We start from the raw sequence: 24,395 nt of genomic DNA, 5'->3' as shown, positions 1-24,395 counted from the left end.
CTTTCATTTTACAATTAGAAATAAATGTTTTGAAGGGCTAATGCCCACTAAAGGAAATGTAACTAACCTCTAAGCACAGCTCTAAGCACACCTCTAAGCATGATATCAGATGCTTTCCTCTTTCACAGAAGTTAAGAAGCTAGAGATATGGAAATGAAACTTTGCTAACTTCTCAATTTTGCTAGTGTTAGCTGAACAGGAAGGTATTTTTGTACATCTCAGCTATACCTATACTCAGCAGGTTCCGAGCATTGCTGGTAAATAATAACACTTTGAATGCCTTCCTATTATCAGGCCCATTAATTCTATAACCAAGGCCAGGACCATTCCACAGGATTTTTAAATGTTTGTTTCATATTAAGCACCTACTAATTTCATGTTAAAAGAACTTCATTCCTAGGTTATTATTTGATTATAATATCACTACAAAATTTTTTGTCAGACTGTTGTAGCTATTAAAAGAAAGGCTCCAAAAGGATTTGAATCGATACATCTTCAAAGAAGATAAACAAATGGCCAATACGCACATGAAAAGATGCTCAGCATCATTTGTCATTAGGGAAATGCAGATCAAAACCACAGTGAGATACCACTTCATACATACTAGAATGACTATGATCAAAGAGAGAACACAGTAAGTGTTGACAAGGATGTGGAAAAATTAGAACCCTCCTATATTGCTGAAGGGAATTTAAAATGGCACGGTCACTTTGTAAACAGTTTGACAGTTCCTCAAAATTAAACATAGACTTACCATATGACCTAGTAATTCTACTTCTAAGTATATATACGAGAAAATTGAAAACACATGTTTATACAAAATCTTGTGCGTGAATGTTCATGGGAGCATTATCTGTAACAGCCAAAAAGTGGACACAACCCAAAGTCTATCAACTAAAGAAGGATGGATATACAAAATGTGGTGTCTCTATTGTTCATCCATAAAAAGGAGTGAAGTACTGACACGCTACAACATGGTAGACCCTTACAAACAATATGCTAAGTGAATGAAACCAGAAACAACAGGCCATATATTGTATGATTCTGTTATTATGAAATGTCCAGAATAGGCAAATCCACAGAGAGAGAAACTACATTAATGGTTGCCAAGGGTTGAGGAGAGAATGTGACTGCTAATTTGTATGGGATACCTTTGGGGGGGTGATGAAAATATTCTGGAATTAGACTGTGGTGACTGTTATACAACGTTTTGAATAGACAACAACCACTAACATGTACACTTTAAAAAAGTGAGTTTGAAAAAAAAAGTGAGTTTGGTGATGCATGAATTATATTTCAATAAAACTGTTTAGAAAATTTAGGAAAAAAGCATAGACAGTATCTGAATGCTTCTTAATACTGATTACAAGTTAAAATGATAATATTTTTGTTATATTGGATTAAATGAAATATATTTTGGGGAGGAAAAAAGACAACAAAATGCATTTCGTTATATATTGGCTACTTATTTTCTATAAGTTTTTTTTAGACACTCATTAGTGATACTTTGCATATTTGCATTTTTATGCAAACTACCATAATTTTGCCTGCTATAAGGAAGCTTATATAGCTTCATACATTTTTACTCAAGAATATAGAAATAGGAAGCATGACATTTAGTTTTAAAAGAAAAAAAAATTATAGCATATGTGAATAATTTTTAATTTTTGCACATTTTTACATCTTAAGAGTTATTCATACCTTATATAGTACACTTTATATATAATCTCTTCCATAAATTGAGTTGTCTATTAAATAAACTGACTTTTTTCATTTTGTATATAGTCCACCTTTGCCTCCATATTCTTACATGTGATGTTTTAGATGTGGCCTTATTTAATGGATTAATGCTGAGATCTTCATACTAGAAGGACCTTTTCCATGACATTTTATATAGCAATGAAATTTATGATCAACAAAGCAGAAAAGAGAAAGCGATGTTTTGTTGGAGAATCTTCTTCTAAACAGTCTTCTGTGTTCTACTAACACTTAGTTCTGCTGTCTGATCGTAATGTAAATCCAGCTTGCCCCAAACTATGTTCACTTATGTCTTTCCCCCAAACCATTTCCCCCCTGAATTTCTGTGTAGTATTACAGATTTCTTCAGTTCCCAGAACAGTAGTATTTTCTTTCCTCCCAAATTCAGTTACCAGATCGTCTCTTCTCCTCTCTTCAAATTCATCCATTCCACTGCTCGCCAGCCCCGCTACCATTTACCTCAATGGCCAGTGCTTGTTTTCTTCCCCTGAACCACTTACCAGGACCTGCTTCATGAGCATGAGACCAGTCCAGTGCACAGGCCCTACATTCAGAAGGACCCTATGGATGGAATTTAACATTCTGTGGTTTTCATCCTAAGATTCTTATCGACCCACCTTTGGATTTGTCTTCTGTGAGTGAGGTCCAGTGGGACAGTGGAGTGTGTGCTGGGACTCAGAGCCAAGGCCTGGCTCAGCCTCCTGTTGCCTCCCTGGGATGGACTCCATACTGCCACTTCCCCACCCCCAGAATCCCAACCAGCCTCTCCCATCTGCCTCACCCAGCCCCTAGCTGTCACTCTCTGACCCTGGCATAGGCCTTTGTACAAGCATAAAAAAAGATAGAGGTTAGCCTGCACACCCTGTGACATCCCGAGGCAGTACTTGGCAGAGCTATCCTTGCTCCTCCTTGTCAGTTTAACTGGTGTCTGGCAGTTAGCCAAAGGCCACCACTCAGTTGGGGCAAGCCTCTTTCCCATCCCTAAGCTAGATACCTAGTGAATTGCAGAGTCAGCCGTGGGAAGGAAAGAAGCCTGGCTCAACTTCCCTACCCTGGGCCTGGGCCTGGCACATGGGTTTACTGGCTGAAGAAGGGCAACCTAGCAACCAGTGGGGCCACCCATATACTGAGTTGTGGGCAGGGGCCCTGGGCATCTGTGAAGGTCTGCACTTGCCCTGGTACCTGAGGGAGCATGACACTAAATAGCAAATGAAAAACACCAGAGCAGGGCAGCCCAGGTGGCTCAGTGGTTTAGCGCCGCCTTCGGCCCGGGGTGTGATCCTGGAGACCCAGCATCGAGTGCCCCTTTGGGTTCCCTGTGTGGAGCCTGCTCCTCCCTCTGCCTGTGTCTCTGCCTCTCTCTCTCTCTCTCTCTCTCTCTCTCTCTCTCTCTCTGTGTGTGTTCTCATGAATAAATAAAATCTTAAAAAGAAAGAGAAAGAAAGAAAGAAAGAAAGAAAGAAAGAAAGAAAGAAAGAAAGAAAGAAAGAAGAAAAACACCAGAGCAGATGGAGAGAGAGACAGCCCAAGAAAAGGAAGTTTGCAATTTTAGTACTTTTTAATTTAATTTTATTTATTTATTCATGATAGACACAGAGAGAGAGAGAGAGAGAGAGGCAGAGACACAGGCAGAGGGAGCAGGCCCCATGCAGGGAGCCCGACGTGGGACTGGATCCCGGGTCCCCAGGACCAGGCCCTCGGCTGAAGGTGGCGCTAAACCACTGAGCCACCGGGGCTGCCCGATTTTAGTACTTTAATGGTCCTGAGTTCCTGCCTTTAGAACAATGGCCCTTGTATTTTGCACTGAGCCCCTCAAAATATGTAGGCAGTTCCATCTCGTACAGTGGAGACTTTAACTTATCTCCTAGCCTCCAGCACCTCTGTCCCCACGTTAGCCTTTGCACTGTTGCTTTAACCCTGATCATTACTTGACTCTCCCTTGCTCAGGGTTATGTAGTAGTTCTCTATGGTCTTGTGCCCATGGACATGACCAAATTATATACATTTTATTTGGCTTGCACAGTGAGTTCTTTGCACTCTCCTCTTTCTCTTCCTTCTTTCTTCTTCTCATTTAAATGTTTCCAGAGCTAGCTTTTCCATCAAAAAGCATCAGTTACCTGCTGAAATCTTTTGAGTTTGACTCATGTTTTATAGGATGATAAAAACCAAAGTTCACTTGGCTCAGAGAACCTTTCATTGTCAAATTTTTGGCTGCCCTTCCAGTTCTGTTTCATAATAGCCAATATCCCCATTCCCACCCCCAGATCTCTCAGCCTCCAAACTTAGAGGGTGCTCCACCTTAGTGCTCCATATTTACCAAACTTAAGAGTTCCCCAAACAAGTTTTCTCAGGTATCTTTGCACATTTCTGCCTAAAAAGGCCACCTTCTATGCTTCCTAAAAGTATTCTCATCCTTTAAAATTCAGTTCCAGTGTCTCACTACCTCTTCTAGGCAACATTAGCCTTGACCTTCTCTATCTTTCCATAGAGGTGTGCATTTATTGGTTATAGTACTTACTGTAGGGTCATCATTTGCATGGTTGCCTTCCCTGGTATGTAATATTCTAGGTGGCGGTCTCCAGAATAGGATGTATGTATCTCAGAGGGTACTAAATATGATCCATATGAGTTGCAGAAAGAAAATATTTCATTTAAAAAATTTTACTCTTTAAATTTTTGTTATCGAATGTTTTATAATCCTACATTAGAACAATTCTTGTATTTTATAAGTAAACAATTTTAGGAATGTATACTAACAATATTTTACTCATTTGATACATAGTCCAAACAATTTAGAAACCACTGTTCTAGAAGATCAGGATTGTATCTTACTAATCCTAGAATTCCAGGTTTGACCTTTTCTTTTTCTTGACCTGTTTATGAAAATTCACTCATGATTACCCAGAGTATGCCCATTGCAAAGATATTAACCTCTTAAGCCGGAACATCTCCCTCTTAGTTGATGGTTTAAAATTAATCAGTGTTGTGCAATGTTTTTTTTTAAGGGTCTGCATTAATCTCTTAAGTAAAATAGAATTAAAGGAGGAATGTAGTGAGTAGAAGGAAATGATTTTCTATGGAAGTCCTGTGAGATTAATGATAGAGTAATTCATGGGGACTATCTTAGTTGGCTTCTTACTCAAGGAGTAATTGGATGTATAGGAATGTGGTCTGCTCTCAGCTTTTTGAAAGTTAAATGAGAAAAAGATAATCGCTCTAGCAGAAGTGAAGGTCAAAACCTGATGCTCTGTCCTTAAGCTAACTGGGCCCCATATCTTATGCAGTCAATGAGACCATTGTCACTCAAGAGCTCTTCTCCATTAAAATCAGGTGCTCACAGTTGGAAAAGGCTCTGCACTCTTCCAACCATATGATCTACAGCCTGTGTTACCTGCTTTTGAATTTTGCCAGAGTATCAGTACAAAGATTTTATATTATTAGCATTTAGGAGCTTGTACATAAAAACAGGCAAAGGAGTGATAAGAGCTGTATTTTTTTTTTTTTTAAGAGCTGTATTTTTTAAATGTATGTTCAGGTAGTGTCTCACATGTGTGACCAAGAGCAAATTGTTTGACCTACTCTAAAGCCTATGATGCCTCTTTTATGCTAATGAAATACTATACAGATATTTTAAGATCCTTGGAGATTTGGAAGGGGGGAGGTACTATATACTAAGGATCAATATGTTAATATTTGGGGCCTAAATTTATGATGAAAAAAAAAATACTTCCAGCATTAGAAACAGTACAGTTAGGAAATAGCCTTTAGAAGTATACCTAATAAAATCCTTTCCATGATGTGTTTCTCCTTCACTTCCCCATTTTCTATATTTTTTTAAAAAGTCATCCTGATAGATATTAGTAAAGAATAATTATATTGTTTTATTTGTATCTTTTGCTTACCACCATTTCCATAATAATGAGTTTTAGGTGCATTTTGTTTCAACAGAGGCAGTAAGAATTTTATTTTTTTAAATTACTACTAGGCTCTAAAGCCACCCCCCTCCCCCAATCTGTGATGCTTTTATTCTTAGAGTCCTAGAAATGAGAGATGGAAAACTTCAATTAAATTCATCTAGTCCATCTCCCCTGACAATGAAAAAGTGTCTCTCACATTATATTATCTGATGCTTTTTCGGGCTTCCCTGATAACCTCTGGGACATTGTCCAATAGACTAATAGACCTCACTTCGGGAGAATGTTCTCTTTCTTAGTTTTGACCCATCATTTCTCATTATTTTATCCCTTAAAGCCATTTTTCTTATATTCGTATTCTGTGAACTTAAGATCAGTAGTCTCTGCCAGTCACAAGAAAATCAACATATATCTCATTAGCAGGAACTGAGGTGGTCTACAGAAGTGAATATTCCAGATACTAAACTTTTCCCCTTTAAACACAGATTTAGCTTAACTTTAATAATTTTAAGGAGTTTTCCCCCTTGAATGTATTAGATATTTTCACTACTTTTCTTGAATGTATTGGACTTTTCTTAATAATTCAGGTTAATCATTAGCATTCTGCAAGTATATTATTAAGTAATCTACTGTATGCTAAGCATTGAAGAAATACAAAGATGAATTCAGTAATGTTTGCCTTCAGGAGTTAAGTCTCAGCAGGGTATATAAAATAGGAGTTAAGACTCAGTAGGAGATATGGCATAGGAATAGAACTAATCATTGGTCAAGACAGAGGAAAACAGTAATATAAACAAAAGAGTTTAGATAATCACAGGCGAGAGACTATATAACTCCTATTAGAGAAATCAGGAATAGTTTCCTGAGGAGTTGGCATTTGAAACAAATAGTGTAGGGACAAGTGAGTAGTGGCCATTTCGAAAAAAAGATAAAATGAGATGTGTATTTCACACCTCACATAAGGGTGAACTCCAAATGGATTAGAGATCTAAATGTAAAATAAAAAATAAACCATACAAGTACTACAAGGAAGCATCGATAGCCTTAATGTAGGAAAAAACTTTCCGTAATGGTTACTGACAAGCCAGAGGCAAGAATGTTTTTAAAAATTGTGTGGTGGGGCAGCCCGGGTGGCTCAGTGGTTTGGCGCTGCCTTCAGCCCGGGGCATCATCGAGTCCCAAGTTGGACTCCTTGCATGGAGCCTGCTTCTCCCTCTGCCTGTGTCTCTGCCATTCTCTCTCTCTCTCTCTCAATCTCATGAATAAATAAAAAAATATTTTAAAAAATTGTGTGGTGGAGTGCCTGGGTGACTCAGTCGGCTGAGTTTCAGTTTGGGGTTGTGGGATCAGCCCCACATCAGGTTCATACTCTGTGCGGAGTCTGCTAGGGATTCTCTCTCTTTCCCCCTCCCTCTGCTGCTTCCCCGACTCACGCACGCACATGCGTGTGCACACTTTCTCTCTCCAGCCTGTAAAATAACTCTTTTTAAAAAATTATGTGGCAAAAAAAACATCATAACAAAGTTAAAGACAATCAGCTGAGAGAAAACATTCACAACATATGAAGGACCATTAAAATTTGAGGGACAAATGACCAAAACCCAATAGAAAAACTGGGGAAAAGTTTGAATAGTAGTTTCCAAATGCTATAAAAATTGTCCTAAACAGATAGAAAGAATGTTCAAACCCACTTATAATCAGAGAAATGCAAGTTAGAACAATATTTTGATACTATCTCACCTTTTAGACTAGCAAAAACTATATAGTATGACAAATATTGTTGGTGAGGTCATAGGAAACAGACAGTCTCATACATTGCTGATGGGAATACAAACTAGTACAATCCTTCTAGAGGAGATTTCGGCACAGCTACCTACATGCTTACCATTTGACCCAGCAATCTCACTTCTAACCGTGTACCCTGCAGGTGTACCTCCAGCAGTATGAAAATACAGATGCACAAGATATTCTTTGCAGCACTGTTTATAAATTGCAAAATATTGGGAACAATCTAAATGCCCACTTGTAAGAAAATAATTATATAAACTATGTGTGGAAGAAAGGTAGAATAATGGCCCCCAAGATGTCCACATCTTACACAGAATCTGTAAATATGCTATTTTACATGGCAAAAGAGACTTTTGCAGAAGGGATTAAGGCTAAAGACCTTGAGGTGAGAAGAGTACCATCGATTATCTAGGTGGGTTCAATCTAATCACAAGGCCTTAAAACAGAACCTTTCAGAAAGATGTGACATTGCTAGCCTTGAAGATAGAGGAAGGGAATCATAAACCAAGAAGTGTGGGTGGCTTTTGGAGATGGAAGAGGCTCAAAACAGATTCTCTCCTATGGCCTTTAGAAAGGAATATAGCCCTACAGACACCTTGATTTTAGCCAGGTGAGACCTATGGACTTTTGACCCACAGAACTGTAAGATAACAAGATTTGTACTGTTTGAGCCACCTTATTGTGGTAATTTGTTATTGTGGCAATAGAAAATTAATATGGTGGAAAAACTGGTGAAATTAGAATTGGATCTGTAATTTGTTGGTATGCTACCCTATGTTAATTTTCTCATTTTCATAATTTTACTATGGTTATGTAAGATGTTAACATTAAGGGAAGCTGTGCAAGAGAAAACTCTCCACTATTTTTCTGAATTTTCTGTAAAATCTAAAATTACATAGAAAGGAAAAAAACAGGGATTCCTTCTCAAGTTCCCTCCACCACTCCATCTCTCATCTCATCTTATCCTTTTAAAAAGTTGCCATGTCTCCATGCTATTTGTTTGTGAATTTCCAACGAAGCTTTTAATTCTGTGACTCCCAAACCATATGTCCACGTAAAGACTTGTTCACCCATTTTTTTTTTGAGCAGATTTATTCCTAAGATCCAAACTGGAAACAACCCAAATGTCCATCAGTTGCCAAATGGGTAAACATATTTTGGTATATCCATATGTGGAATCAAAAGGAATGGTGGACTACTGATACATGCAATAGCATGGATCAATTCCCAAAGCAGTGTGCTAAGTGATAAAAGACTCCATTCTGCATAATTCTATTTCTATAACAGTATGTAAAAGATAAAACTGTAGGGACAAAGCAGGTTAGTGGTTACTAGGGGCTGAGGTAGGAGGAGTGGATTGACTGTAAAGTGGCATAAAGGAATGTTTGGGTGATAGAAATCCGTATCTCAGCAGTAGCATATATACTTGTTAACACTCATCAGACTGTAAACCTAAATATAGTGAATTTTCCTTTCATAAATTATACCTCAATAGACTCAATGTTTTTTTTAAAAAAAGATACATTTATAACATATAAAAGTTGAAAGTAAAAGGTTTGAAAAAATTTAACAGGAAGGTAATAACCAAAAAAAATCTGATATAACAATGTTCTATCAAATGAAAATGAATCTCTAAAGACAAAGAATATTCTGGGGGGGGGGGTAGATTCCTGGGTGGCTAAGTGGTTTGGCGCCTGCCTTAGGCCCAGGGCATGGTCCTGGAGCCCCGGGATCGAGTCCCACATTGGGCTCCCTGCACGGAGCCTGCTTCTCCCTCTGCCTCTCTCTCTCTCTCACTCTCTCTCTCTCTTTCTTTCTCTGTGTCTCTCATGAATAAATAAATAAAATCTTAAAAAAAAAAAGAATATTCTTAGGGGTAGAAAAGGTATTTGCCCTCCCAAACAAATCTTAATATATCAGTATGTCATACATATCATAATAATTTTAATAGCATGTATATATAATACATATACATATTTTACTTTTATACTTTAATATCTAATAATATATCAATTATTATTAGTAAGTTCGATAATGTGAGTTCGATCTGATTAATGGATATGTGGTTAATGTATTAATGTATGTGCTTTTATATGTTTTAAAGTTTCATAATGTTTTACTTTGTTAAATAAAAGGGAATCATGAGATGTTTGTCAAAAATGCAGATCACTGCTCAACACCCAAAGATTCTGATTCATCAGCTCTGAGCTAGAAAAACAATCGTAATTTATTATAGGACCTTTTCTTTTTCCCTTTGATGCTTTAATTTGCAAAACAAAAACAAAAACAAACAAAAATCCCCACTAGGGGGGATGTTACCCACAATGAAACTGCTTGTTAACTAGAGAGCACTTTGCAACGATTTCTTTTGTTGTTATCCTTGTTACCTAGAGTTTCCCTTTGTATTTGGACTTCCCAAACTGGAAGATAAACTAAGGAAATGAAATATGATGACTGCAAAGTGGAGTTTAACATTTTCAGTTACCCTTCCTTTTCCTTCTTTCTTGTTAATTGTCCACAACTGAATTCTAGTGAACATTTTCAGAACATCTGTAAGTTCCTAAAGTATATTAAAAGATAAGGAAAGGAATCATTTATATAGGACATCACCCTTCTCATAACTGCAATCCATAATTCCATGAACTGCTAAAACACACAAATACACAGAAATGAGTCTACTAATTAGGGGAAAACTTAAGAAGCCAGGATGAGAACAATTCTCACCTGGGTCCTTTCTAGTAGACAAGGTAGCATTTTCTTATTGTGAGGCATGTAATATTTTAAGGAACTGCTCGTAAAGTTACTTAAATCATCTGGATTTCCTTAATCCCTGGTGCAGCCTTTGATAAGAAAAAGTCTCACACTGGATGGCAGCAGGCTTGGGTTGCAGATCATGGTGTTTTTGTGTAAAAGGTGATGACATGCTTTTCCGTCTCCACTCCCCCCCCCCACCCCCACCCCGTCTTAAGGGACCAGAGGCAGCCCAAGGACAAGGGCAAGTCGGCGGCTCTCGTTACCATCATGGAGGCTTCTGAGAGTGGTTGCATAGCAGCAGTTTTATTTCAGTTACCAGACATGCCCTGATAGCCAAGTTCAGTCTTCGGGGGTTACTCTGGTTTGTAGGTGGAGAACAACTTTTATTGCTCTCTTAACATATACCAAGCTCCAGAAAAAGGCAACATTTGGCTTTTCCTTTCCCTGGCAGTTGCTAAATTTAAGCCTTATTTTGACAGAAAAGAGGGAGTACCAACTAATTAAAGTAAGTCCTTTTAGTTGTATCATTTGCTATATGACAATGGAGTTGCTTAAATGATAAGCTCTCTACTGTTTTTCAGAACAGTAGCTGGTAGCAACAGTATTTCCAAGGAGTATTGGATGAGGTAGGATTTGTTATGAGGGTTTTGTTAGTGTCTTTTTAGATGAGGTTGGTGTCAGAAGGAGGAAATCAGTTTATTTATAGTCTTTTCCTTTGTTTCTGTTGATGCTATTGGATTTTTAAGTCAGCTCATGGGAGTATCATTCACATAAGACGTAGTTATAGCTTGATGTGAAAGCAGTATATTCCTCTCAATATCCATCTCTTTGTAAATTTTATATTTGAATTTTTTTTTCTGACAGTGACCACTGAATCAGTGGTCATATAAAAGTAATTTCAATATAAAAGTAATTTCAATAGAGTTTTTATTTTACTTCAGTTTAATTATATAGATAGGAGGCTTAGGGGCAAATTTTTCTGTCACATGTCACTTTAGTGGGTGTTTTGGGTTTTTCCCCCTCATATTTTCGAATTGTCATAGTGCATTTCTTTCTTTTTTGTGGTATATAATTCTGTAATAAGAGATGTGTAGAAGTTAAGTGCAGCACACATGGAGAAAATGTGTTATATTATAGGGCCTAGAAGTATTTTGAAGAGAAATGAGAACATGGGGAATCGGTGTAGTATAGTGGTTAAAAAGCAAAGGTTCCAGAGTCCGGCTGCCTGGGCATAAAGTTACACTCTGCCACTTAGCAGCTGTGTGACTTGGGAAAAGTCAGACATGTTCTATCCCAGCTGTTGACAGGTGATCTACTGTTGATTTTAAAAATGAACTGTTCACATAGTGCATATTCTTGCTCAAAACCATATTAAATCAGTACACATTTCTACTCTTTAGCTATAAGTTATTTCTCTCAGAAAAGCAAATGCTTTCTCATTTGTGACTACTTTGGATGGTCTTGTCTCTCACTTTTGCTTTCTTTAGAAATCAGAGTAAAAGGTAAAGTCCTCACAATGGCATGCAGGATCTGTCCACTCACCCCACTGCTGAGACATTTCCCACAACCCTTCCCATTGCTTTCTCCACTCCAGCCACACTGACCTCCTGGCTCTTTCTGAAACATACCAGGAGTTCTTCTACCTAAAGCCTTTGCCCAGCCCATTCGTGTTGCCTGGAATGCTTTTCCCTTCTGATATCTGCAGGCTAACTCACCTCCTTCAAGTCTTTAGTCAGTGTAATATTTCTCCAAAAGGCCTATCATGATGACCATTTTATATTCTCAGCTCTTTACATGACCCTATTTTTCTATAGCACTTGTCTTTTACTAATTTATTGTGTTCTTTGTGTATTGTCTGTCTCCTACTAGTATATGAAACTTAATGAAGGCAAAGATATGTGTTTGTTTTGTTCACTGATACATGTCAAGTGCCTCAAGTATCTGGCCAATAAAGGGTGCTCAATAAATACATGAATGAATGAACTTTTTTTTTTTTTTTAGGTACTTTCAATATCCTGGGTTTAAATTCTGACTCCTCATTTCCCAACTGGGTTACCTGAAGCAAGTTGCTGAATACTTATTTTGTAGCATTGTTGCATCAATTAAACAGTATTGCATATTGGAAAGCTCCTAGCCAGTGCTTCATATCCAGAAAACCTTCAGTAAATTCAGTCAGTCAACAAATGTTAATCGAGTACTTATGATGTACCAAGTATTCCTGTAGGTACTAGCATATATCACTGAACAAAAGAGCCAAAAATCCCTGCTATTTGTGGAACTTATTTCTTCCCTTCCTTTGATGTGGTTGTTTCTAAGGGGAAAAACTGTGATTCTGCCTCATCTATTCAGTGGTCTCTCACCCGAAATTCACATTCACTTAATACTTACAGGGACCCATTTTTCCATTATTTTAAAAGTACTTTTCCATTCAGTTAATTTATTCTTTGGAATGGCCCCAGGAAGACGATTTTTTATTCCTCATTTTACAGGTGGGAAATCTGAAACTTGGAAATTAGGACTTGTCCAGGGTCATTCAATAGGAGAAATTGGAGCCAGGATTTGAAGCCACACATTCTGATTCAGAGTTGCCTGCTCTTTCTACACTACAACAATGGCTTTTATTCATTTCACAGTCCATTTTATTTCCGTCCTACAGACATTTATTGAGCCCCTACAAAATGCCTGATACCAGACCTGCCCTGGGAAGTTAAAGGTTGCTTCATCCCTGCCCTGAATTCAGAGTTTAGAGGGAAGGCTGTTGGCACATAAGTGGGCATGCAGCATGCTGAATGTAAGACTGACTGTATTTACTTGGAATACTTGGAAGCACAGAGGAGGGCCACCTCATCTAGAGCAAGGTGTAGGTCATGTCAAAAAACATGCTAGAAGAGATCATGCCTCAGCTGAGTCTCAAAGGATGACTTAGCCAGGGAAAAGGAAGGGAATATGAACAGCAGCAGAGATGCATGGTGAACATAGAGAATGTCAGGCTTTCAGAGTTGCTAGAGAGTAAAGTGTACAGCAGGGAATGGCCAGGAATCAGACTAGAATATTTAGTAGGTACCAAATGATACCGTATCTTTCAGGAAGAACTCTTACCAGGCCCCCTCTCTTAGGTACTTTTATATTAGTTATCCATCCTTGGTCCAGTAATCTATAGTCAAGGCAGAAGAATTGCTTGGTGCAAAGGATTGTGATCTCTTCATAAGGAATTGCTCAGAAGAAGCAGGGCAAGTGGGCATGCCATACACTGTGAGGGGGTAATGTTACTGAGAAACTGGCTCACTGCATAGTTGGTCTGGGACAGAGGCATAGCAGAAGCTAAGACTTGCTTGGATATAATGAGTTTTTAGTGGCATCATCTGTTTAGTTATGTGGGAGGAGACCACATGGCTAAATAGACTGATGCCAGAGCAACCTTTATAGCCTGAGCTAAACAGTATTCTCAGGTGAGAACCATGTTTCAATTTTATCAAGGAAATAAAAGCAGAATTTTGTTGTGGATTCTACCACCTCTATGAAATATTACTACTCTGGGCTATCTTAAACTTTCCCTTATCTGTATTCCCAGAACAACCATAGTTTCACATAGATATTGAGTGCTTACTAAAGTTTAGACACTGTGGTAGATGTTAAAATAGAATAAAACATTATATCTTACATCTTCCCTCAAAAGTTTAAGGGCCAATGGGAGCAATAAGTATGCATTAATAAGTGGGCAACCACCTTCCCAACCTTATTTTTTGCTACTTCTAATTATATATCAGCCATACTACATCTACTTAAGGGATGCCCAGTGTATTCTTATCTCCATGACATTCTCAAGCTGTGTTCCATACAATACCTCTGCTCCTCAGCACCCCCAAACCCAAATCCTGTCTACCCATTGGGACCTAGCATATTCATTCCACTTCTGCCATAGAACTTCCTCTTATTTCTCCAGATGATGTAACCTCATCTTTCTCTGAAATCCTGAAATTTGTATGTACCTTTCTAAAATAATACCACATTATCAATCTGAGATGCACATTTTTTTCACATTTTAACATCCCTTTAAGTTACTCTTTTAAGATAACTCTGCCATCAATATTCTCAAAAAGATACAGGATGATATTTTGTGGAAAAATATGTACAGCAACTACTCCAAGTCAAAAAGTAGTTCAGAAGAAAGAAGTATTAGGAATACCTTAACCATATTTTCTTTTTATGTAATCACGATATATGACAAAACCTGCCTAAGTAAGTCTATAAAACTTTTTTAATACAAAATAAAAATGTTAAGTGATAAAGCATTGTGCTATAGTTTTATTGGCAGCTTTTTTCATAGTGTACATAAAATAATAGTATTATTTACAATCAGTGGTGTCCTAGAGTCAACGAAAAATGATATTTTGTGGTTAAATATGCCATACATTAAGACCACTTACCTCCCTGATTGTGTCATATATACTTATAATTAGTCTCCATATCCCATATTAAACTATAAGCTCCTTGGGGGCAGAGTTTGTGTTTGTTTTGTCTTTGATTCTCTTGCAATACCTGATGCTTTACAACAAATAGACATAAAACAAATATTTATAAAATAAATGGATTAAAATAAGAAAGTATTATTTAGGGATGCCTGGGTGGCTCAGCGGTTTGGTGCCTGCCTTCAGCCCAGGGTGTGATCCTGGAGACCCGGGATCCAGTCCCACGTCAGGCTCCCTGCATGGAGCCTGCTTCTCTCTCTCTGCCTGTGTCTCTGCCTCTCTGTATCTTTCATTAATAAATAAATAAATAAATAAATAAATAAATAAATAAATAAATAATCTTTTTTTTAAAAAAAGTATTATATAGTAAGAGCCACAAAAAGTGGCTATATGAGTGAACATCCACCAGTACATTCTGTTAACTGTGTTTTTTTTGAAATACATTTATATATGGTATATGAGCAAGTCCTTGGGCCAAATCTCAACTTAAGCCAGTGGTTTTTAAACCAACCATAAACAATCCTAATAGAATTCTATAAACTTATGTCTGGGTGAGCAAATGTGAGCAAATGTGGTGACTCATCCTGATTGAATCATAATAAGTAGTAAATAAAGCCTTTGCCTTGGAGAACAAATGGCAGTGACTTTCCCTAGCAATGCTAAAATTGTACAGGAGACCAGACAAATGCCTGTCTCTAAGAAATACAGTACTTTAGGGGAGCCCGGTTGACTCAGTTGGTAGAACATTACAACTCTTGATCTCGGGATTGTAGGTTCAAGTCCCACATTGGGTATAGAGATTACTTAAAAATAAAATCTTGGGGCAGCTGGGTGGCTCAGTTGGTTACGCTTCTGTCTTTGGCTCAGGTCAGGATCTCTGGGTCCTGGGATTAAGCCCTATATTGGGGTTCCTGCTTAGTAAGGGGTCTGCCTCTCCTTCTCTCTACCCTTCCTGCCCACTGCTCATGCTCTCTCTCTCTTAAATAAGTAAATAAAATCTTAAAAAATAAAATAAAACCATAAAATCTTTAAAAAAAAAAAAGGAAATGTGGGTATTATACTAACTAAAATAAGTCAGTCAAAGAAAGACAAATACCATATGATTTCACTCATTTGTAGAATTTAAGAAATAAAACAGATGAACACAGGGCAAGGGAAGGAAAAATAAGATAAAAGCAGAAAGGTAGGCAAACCGTAAGAGACTCTTAACTCTAGGAAACAAGTAGTGTTGCTGGAGGGGAGGTGGGTTGGGGGATGGAGTAACTGAGGAATTGGGCACTAAGGAGGGCACATGATATACACATGATCAGAGCACTGAGTGTTGTATACAACTAGTGAATCACTAAATTCTACCCCTGAAAGTAATAACACACTATATGTTAACTAAGTTGAACTTAAAATAAAAAATTTAAAAAATAGAAACAAAAAGAAATGTAGTACTTTAAAAAAAAAAAAAAAAGAAGTTTTGTTTTCTTCTCTCCAGTCAGTTTCTATGCACCTATAATAAAAACAGCCTAGGGAATTATGTCTGTGGTATTTTCTAGGATTTTTAGCTTTATTCTTTGGGCTACAGAAATAAGGTCTTTTTTTTTTTTTTTAAGTCATCTAAATAGTTTTACTTCTGATTCAAATAAGTTTGTTTCCATTTTTCCAAATGGAGAGAGCAATGCCTGTGTGTTTGCAAAATACTTGGCATGGGTAAGCACACTGTGACAGTCTACATTAGTGTTCACCAGATATTCCCAGTTTTCTTTCTGGATACATGATACAATTGTATACCCTTTTCCCATGGAATTTAGGTGTGATCATGTGATTTTGTCCAGTGAGATGAGACAAGAAATGACATGAAGCTTTAAGAACTAGTACATAACTTGCCACATTTCCTTTCTCCTGCTGAAGCAACTAATAGATGCACAGAGGAGGAGCCTCCTTTGGCCTAAGTCCCTGAGTGAGAGTAGCATAGGGCCAAGCCCCCATCTCCCTTAGTTGATCTGCTCACAGATAGATATGTACTAAGATGGTGAGATAAATATAACCCAGTGTATCTTGATTAATATAGTCTTCACCCAGAACAGTGGGCTTTGGTGATTAGTAAAAGAATATAAAAGATTTGACATGCTGATCTTGGACTCAGCATTTCTTTTTCTTCTTTATGGAAATGTTTATTGTATGTAGCTTTTACAAGATAATATTTATCTCAAGATGATTAGAAGGTCATTTTCTCAGCATCAAAATACTTTGAATTTTAACTTTTTCTAAGACATTTTGTATATTTACGTAAGCTGCCCTTTCATCTGCCAACAGTAGAATTGTTACTTGAAAGCAGTGGCCATCATCATTCATGTATGCATTTATTCCATTATTCTACACACTTTTATTGGGTGCTCATTGTTTACCAGGTGCAAAGACTAGGAAATGTTTATAGGAACTTTAGGTAGTTTGATGGAGGTGGTAGGAGGCAAGCAGAGGCCAAAAACTATAAACTACTTTGTTCTGAAATCTAGATGTTCAGTGGTTTCATAAATGATTATCTATTTTGGGATAGTTTAGCTACATTTATTTTTTTAAATAAATTAATTTTTTATTGGTGTTCAATTTACCAACATACAGAATAACACCCAGGGCTCATCCCGTCAAGTGCCCCCCTCATGCCCGTCACCCATTCACTCCCACCCCCCACCCTCCTCCCCTTCCACCACCCCTAGTTCGTTTTCCAGAGTTAGGAGTCTTTATGTTCTGTCTCCCTTTCTGATATTTCCCACACATTTCTTCTCCTTTCCCTTATATTCCCTTTCACTATTATTTATATTCCCTAAATGAATGAGAACATATAATGTTTGTCCTTCTCCGATTGACTTACTTCACTCAGCATAATACCCTCCAGTTCCATCCACGTCCAAGCAAATGGTGGGTATTTGTCGCTTCTAATGGCTGAGTAATATTCCATTGTATACATAAACCACAGCTTCTTTATCCATTCATCTTTCGATGGACACCGAGGCTCCTTCCACAGTTTGGCTATCGTGGCCATTGCTGCTATAAACATCGGGGTGCAGGTGTCCCGGCGTTTCATTGCATCTGTATCTTTGGGGTAAATCCCCAACAGTGCAATTGCTGGGTCGTAGGGCAGGTATATTTTTAACTGTTTGAGGAACCTCCACACAGTTTTCCAGAGTGGCTGCACCAGTTCTCATTCCCACCAACAGTGTAAGAGGGTTCCCTTTTCTCCGCATCCTCTCGAACATTTGTGGTTTCCTGCCTTGTTAATTTTCCCCATTCTCACTGGTGTGAGGTGGTATCTCATTGTGGTTTTGATTTGTATTTCCCTGATGGCAAGTGATGCGGAGCATTTTCTCATGTGCGTGTTGGCCATGTCTATGTCTTCCTCTGTGAGATTTCTCTTCATGTCTTTTGCCCATTTCATGATTGGATTGTTTGTTTCTTTGGTGTTGAGTTTAATAAGTTCTTTATAGATCTTGGAAACTAGCCCTTTATCTGATCTGTCATTTGCAAATATCTTCTCCCATTCTGTAGGTTGTCTTTGAGTTTTGTTGACTCTTCACAACTTTTGCTGTGCAAAAGCTTCTTATCTTGATGAAGTCCCAATAGTTCATTTTTGCTTTTGTTTCTTATGCCTTCGTGGATGTATCTTGCAAGAAGTTACTGTGGCTGAGTTCAAAAAGGGTGTTGCCTGTGTTCTCCTCTAGGATTTTGATGGAATCTTGTCTCACATTTAGATCTTTCATCCATTTTGAGTTTATCTTTGTGTATGGTGAAAGAGAGTGGTCTAGTTTCATTCTTCTGCATGTGGATGTCCAATTTTCCCAGCACCATTTATTGAAGAGACTGTCTTTCTTCCAATGGATAGTCTTTCCTCCTTTATCGAATATTAGTTGCCCATAAAGTTCAGGGTCCACTTCTGGGTTCTCTATTCTGTTCCATTGATCTATGTGTCTGTTTTTGTGCCAGTACCACACTGTCTTGTAGTTTAGCTACATTTAAAACAAGTTTACAAATAACATACCCAAGGTGACAAAGACCAAACTTTAACACTTTTGAGACTACCAACACATTACCTTATACTAGTTACCTAATTCTTTTTTTTTTTTTTGGTTTGAGAGGTTTTGCTGGGGGTGGGGGGGTAGTTCTTAGAATAAAACTTCTCTTATTTAAGAAATAAGTGTTATCAAAAAGTTTAATTATACCAGTTATCCTAGAAGAAAAAAATTTTTCATCACATTAACAGGTGGTTTCAAGCAACTGTTATTTATAAATTTTTTTAAAAGATTTTATTTATTTATTCATGAGAGACACAGAGAGAGAAAGGGAAAGACACAGGCAGAGGGAGAAGCAGGCCCCATGCAGGGAACCTGATGTGGGATTTGATCTGGGGACCATGAGATCATTCCCTGAGCTGAAGGCAGACGCCCAACCACTGAGCCACCCAGGTGTCCCATTATTTATCAATTAAAACATTAAAAGCTGGATTCTTTTTCTGGTATTCATTATAAAAATTGTAGTATTTTTTTCAGAGGTAGTACAGAAGAGTAAGGAGACATCAAGGTGCTCTTTTGGTTTTCTCTCCCGTCACCTTCTGCCTTTTCATCCTAGGGGTTCTTCAGCAAGCGCCTGAAAGGCTCCATCAAGAGGACCAAAAGCCAATCAAAGCTTGACAGAAACACGAGCTTTCGGCTACCATCCCTTCGTAATGCAGATGACAGGTAGGAAGTTAACTTGCTTAAAACAGGAGGCGGTTTTGGTTTTGTTTTTGTTTTAAACAGGGAAAGCAAGTCTTCAGTGGGTTTTGATAAGGCATTTTTGGTCATCTCTAACTTTGTATCAGTGATTATTGGAAAGATCCAATACTAAATTCACTTTTTTTTGTCTTGCTGGTATTGAGGCAAGGTACAGAGTATTGGCTCAGATGCCCTGGCAGTTTAAGAATCCTATAATATTGGAAAGTAAGAACTAATTTAAGTCCTGTTTCTATCGAATTAAATTCTAATGGTCACAGATGTATCTTTCTGTTGTAGAAGGACTATAGAATGATGATGACAATAGCAAACATGTTTTGAGCACTACACTAGGTGCTCTATATACATTACCTTGTTTAATGTTTATAGTAACCCTATAAGATAAATATTATTATTACCACTTTGTAGATGAAGAATCCAAGGCACAGAGAGATTAAACAATCTTGCCCAAGATCATACAGCTTAGTAAATAGCAAAAATGGTATTGGAACTTGAGCAATTTGGCTTAAGTCCATGCAGTTCACAGCTACATAGTTCTCTGTTGTACAGCATGTGGAATCAGCTGTATTGGTTTGCAGTCACATCTAGAAGACATGTATGAAAAGGAAGATTTTGATTATTAGGGCTGTCAGCTTGCATACCCGCCAGATGCATAGCTCATTAAGGAGAGTAACCTAAAATTGTTGGATGTGTGCTAGAACACATTTTTAATACTTCATATTTCCACATTGGTCAAAATTTAGGAAATGGCACTTGCTGTTTTCTGACACATTGCCGCCATCACTAGCGTTTACTGAGTGCTTACTATTTGCCAACTATTTTTAAGGTAGTCTTTCATGTAATACAACTCTAGATACTGTTATTACCCTCATTTTGCAGATGAGGAACTAAGATAAAAGAAATTGAGAAGCTTGCCCAAGGTCACACAGCTAGTAGGTAGTAGAGCTTGGATTTGAACTCCTGTCTGCCTTTCATATTTGATACTCTTATTTATCCTGGATTTTTTTTTCTTTCAAAGTTCATTATTTTTAGCTATCTATGTAACAAACAGAGATTACAGTCTCTGTAATGGCAGATTATAGATTTGCCAGGCAGAGAATTACTCTCCTTTTTTGTAGATTAAGTAACTTGTCTCCCATACTTAGTTGATGAGAAACAGTATACTGCTTTATCAGCGATTCTTATCCTTGAACCACTTTAGAGGTGCTCTGTGAAATTTGCAAGTCAGTCCAATTTGCTGTGTAGTCATATCGTTAATTATCTCTTTTATACCTCTTTGTTTTAATCATAAAAAAGCTGATTTTTTTCATATATTTTCCTTATATTCCTATTATTCTACAATTTTCATCATTCTAAGAATTAAAAGCATTTTATAAATAAGTCAATAAAATGTAATGATACATTTTTTCAGAATATTGGTTTTTAAGAATTAGGATATTGTACAACTACTGAAACACTCCAACTTTCTTAAACTGTGCATCATCATGTATATGTTTGAGTGACAGGGAAATATTTTTTATAGGTGTACTTTATTTTTTAAACTTGCACTAAATATCACTTTCATAATTTCAAAATGCTCCCTCCTATTCCATTTTGCTTTAGGTAGCCTAAAGGAATGCTTAGATTTTTTTTTTTTAATTTTTTTTTTAATTTTTATTTATTTATGATAGTCACAGAGAGAGAGAGAGGCAGAGACACAGACAGAGGGAGAAGCAGGCTCCATGCACCGGGAGCCCGACGTGGGATTCGATCCCGGGTCTCCAGGATCGCGCCCTGGGCCAAAGGCAGGCGCCAAACCGCTGCGCCACCCAGGGATCCCGAATGCTTAGATTGAACTACCAAGAGGTTGTATTCTCCTGGAGTCTCCTATATTGCTTTTATATAGCTAGTGTACTTTTAGTCTTTTCAGTGACCTAAATTTAGTATATGTGCCTTCCATGCAGTTCTGCTTCAATCAGTAGTAGTATATTTGTGTCTCAAATATAGCATAATAAAAAGGTACCAGTAAATCTCAAATATTTATATTTTTCAAATCCATTTGAATTATAGAAGTTTCCTATACAGAAAATTTTCAGGGCAGCCCCGGTGGCACAGCGGTTTAGCGCTGCCTGCAGCCCAAGGTGTGATCCTGGAGACCGGGGATCGAGTCCCACATCAGGCTCCTTGCATGGAGCCTGCTTCTCCCTCTGCCTGTGTCTCTGCATCTCTCTCTCTCTCTCTCTCTGTCTCTCATGAAAAAATAAATAAAATCTTTAAAATAAAAATTTTTTTTTCAAAAACTATTCTTCCCATAAATGGATATACTCACTAGAGTTTGGATGTATTATATTTGTTTGGTTATTTTTTCTCCAGGTTTGTCTAGCCAATGATCTACTAGCCATAAACTCTGCTATAAAGCTGTGGTGGAATTTGGTACTGGTGTTGCTTTTTGGGTCAATTTATAATGATCCTTAAACTCAGAATTTCCTTTATGAAATTGTGGGGGCACAGGCATAAGAAGTGAAGTTTTGCCAATTAATATTTCTAAAAAACCAAATTTCTTGATGTACAGTAACATCTATGATGTGTGATGGTTAGATACACACCAGAAAGCTATGTGCTACAAAGGAATGAGGAGAACTAAAAACATGGCCCCAACCTCAGAAGAGTCCAACAAAAGAAGTTAATGTCCAGGGAGAAATGGTACAAGTGAGGTGAGATGACTTGCTCTTGGATGACCAGGAACAACCTTACAGCTCAGTGGCCTATGAGTGCAACAGGTATTATATGAACATAGAAAGAGACACAGGAAGAGAGCAATAATGAGCAAAAGCAGATTCTAGATGATTATGGAGCTTGAAGAGAAATACTGAATAATTGATAGTATGTAAGGCAGAAAAGTAGGAAATAAAATTGGAAAGGTAAAGTTCCAGTTTTGAAGTTGGTAGGGAAAAAAGCTACTGCTTTTTTGTCTTAAAAATTGCTGAGTATAAAAAACAGAAATATGATCCATCTTTGATGAAACAAGGAGAAAGCTGAATGATAGATTACTTAAAATTAGGGGATCAGATGTAGTTGCCTACAGAATGAAATTCTGAAAAGAATTCTATCACTTCAGATTCAGATCAGCTAGTAGTTAATAGTAATGGCTTACACAGTCAAAATTATTTCTTCCTCACTTAAAAAAGAAAAAAGAAATCTGAAGGTGGGCAGTCCAGGCCTGGCTAAAGGAGCACAGTTCTTTTTGAGCTTTTCCCTCTGCCATCCTTAGGGTCTTAAAGGATCTCTTTACAGATAGAGTGGAGCTACTAAAGATTCAGCCATAGCACCCATGTTTCAGGTATCATAAAATGGTGCCTGTCTTCCAGCTAAGTGTTTTTCCTTTAAAGCCATTTTCCTGAAACCCCATCCAGTGACTTCTGTTGTGTCTCATTGCCACCTCTTTCTGCAAGAGAGGCTGGGAAATGTTGTACCTGGGTACATCATTTCCCCCCATAATGCAAGAGTCTGTTATTAAGGAAGGTGGGAGGGTTAGACATTAGAAGGACAACTAGCAATCTCTAACAAAAGAATGAGGTTGATTTATCTACCTACCTCTAGAACTCTGGAATGATTCAACACCACACAGCTCTTGAAGGCCAGCAGTCAGGTTTACATTTATCACATAGCAAATTTGAGAAACGGAACCAACCCACATAAAAAGACCTACAGATAGCAACATTTGTGTTGGCCTATTACAGTCCTCTCTAGTAATTCCACTCATAAGTATATCCAAGAGAAATGAAAACATATGTCATCACAAAAACTTATACATGAATATTCATAGCAGCATTATTCATATTAGCCAAAAAGTGGTAATGACCAACTGATTAATGGATATACAAAACATGATATATCAATACAATGCATTACAGTTGTCCCTTGAACTCAACACAGGGGTTAGGTATGCTAACCTAAGTGTGTGTTGAAAATCCACATATAATTTTTAGACTCCCCAAAAACCTAACTGCTAATAGCCCATTGTTGACAAGAATCTTTATGGGTAACATAAACAGTCAATTAATGTATGTTATGTATATTACAGACTGTATTCTTACAGTACAATTAGCTAGAGAAAAGAAAATGTTTTTAAAATCCTAAGGAAGAGAAAATATATTTATAGTACCATACTGTATTTACTGAAAAAAATCCACTAATAAGTATGTGCACCTGCACAGCTCAAACCTGGGTTGTTCAAGGCCAAATGTATTATTCAGCCATAAAAAGGAATGAAGTACTAATACATGCTACAACATGGATCAATCTTGAAAACTTTATACTGAGTGGAAAAGCCCACCACAAAAGACCTATATTGTATGATTCCATTCATATGAAATGTCCAGAATAAGCAAATCTATAGAAACAGTAGATTAATGGTTGCCAGAGGCTGGGTATATAAGATAGGGGAAGTGATGAATGAGGAATGACTGCAAGTGGGCATGAGGCTTCTTTTTAGAGCAATGAAAATGTTTTAAGCTTAGATTGTGATGATAATTGCACAAATCTGAATATACTGAAAACTGTATACTTTAAATGGATAGATTTTATGGGGTGTGAATCATGTCTCAACCTCAATAAAAAAGTTAAATTATTAAAAAAAAAAAAAACCAGCTGGCCCGGAAATACTATAGAGTGAAGCTCATTAGTCTATAAGCTCTATTCCATTGCACAAAACTTCCCTCGTGTTTTCCAGTGCTTTACTATGAAATATAAACAGATAATCAAGAATCTCCAGATATTGGAGGAGAGTCTCTATCATGAAGGAGAGCAAACCAAATAAATAGGAGGGGGAAAATAAACAACCCAGGAGAAATAGAAACACCACACAGGGCCAAAACAACTTTAAAGCAAAATATTTTCAAAAGATAAGATTGTACATGTATGGAACAATAACAAGAAGATACAAGAAAAGGAACATCAAAGAAACAAGAAAGAGAGCT

The 24,395-nt window shown here is 37.4% G+C and overlaps 1 protein-coding gene across 13 annotated transcripts in view; it reads left to right on the top strand.

The window, feature by feature from the left end:
- RASAL2 (RAS protein activator like 2) overlaps window positions 1–24,395 on the top strand; it is a 347,793-nt gene that overhangs the window by 267,368 nt on the left and 56,030 nt on the right. For all 13 annotated transcript variants that reach the window (XM_025430194.3, XM_025430192.3, XM_025430191.3 and 10 more), the window contains one exon: window positions 19,295–19,404. In XM_025430194.3, the coding sequence (XP_025285979.1) occupies window positions 19,295–19,404 (110 nt within the window). The remainder of the gene's footprint in view (window positions 1–19,294; window positions 19,405–24,395) is intronic.

This window comes from Canis lupus, chromosome 7 (genome assembly GCF_003254725.2).
Source record: "Canis lupus dingo isolate Sandy chromosome 7, ASM325472v2, whole genome shotgun sequence".
Lineage (NCBI taxonomy): Eukaryota > Metazoa > Chordata > Mammalia > Carnivora > Canidae > Canis > Canis lupus.
Note: the sequence above shows the minus strand (reverse complement) of the source record. Positions and strands in the feature narration are given on the sequence as shown.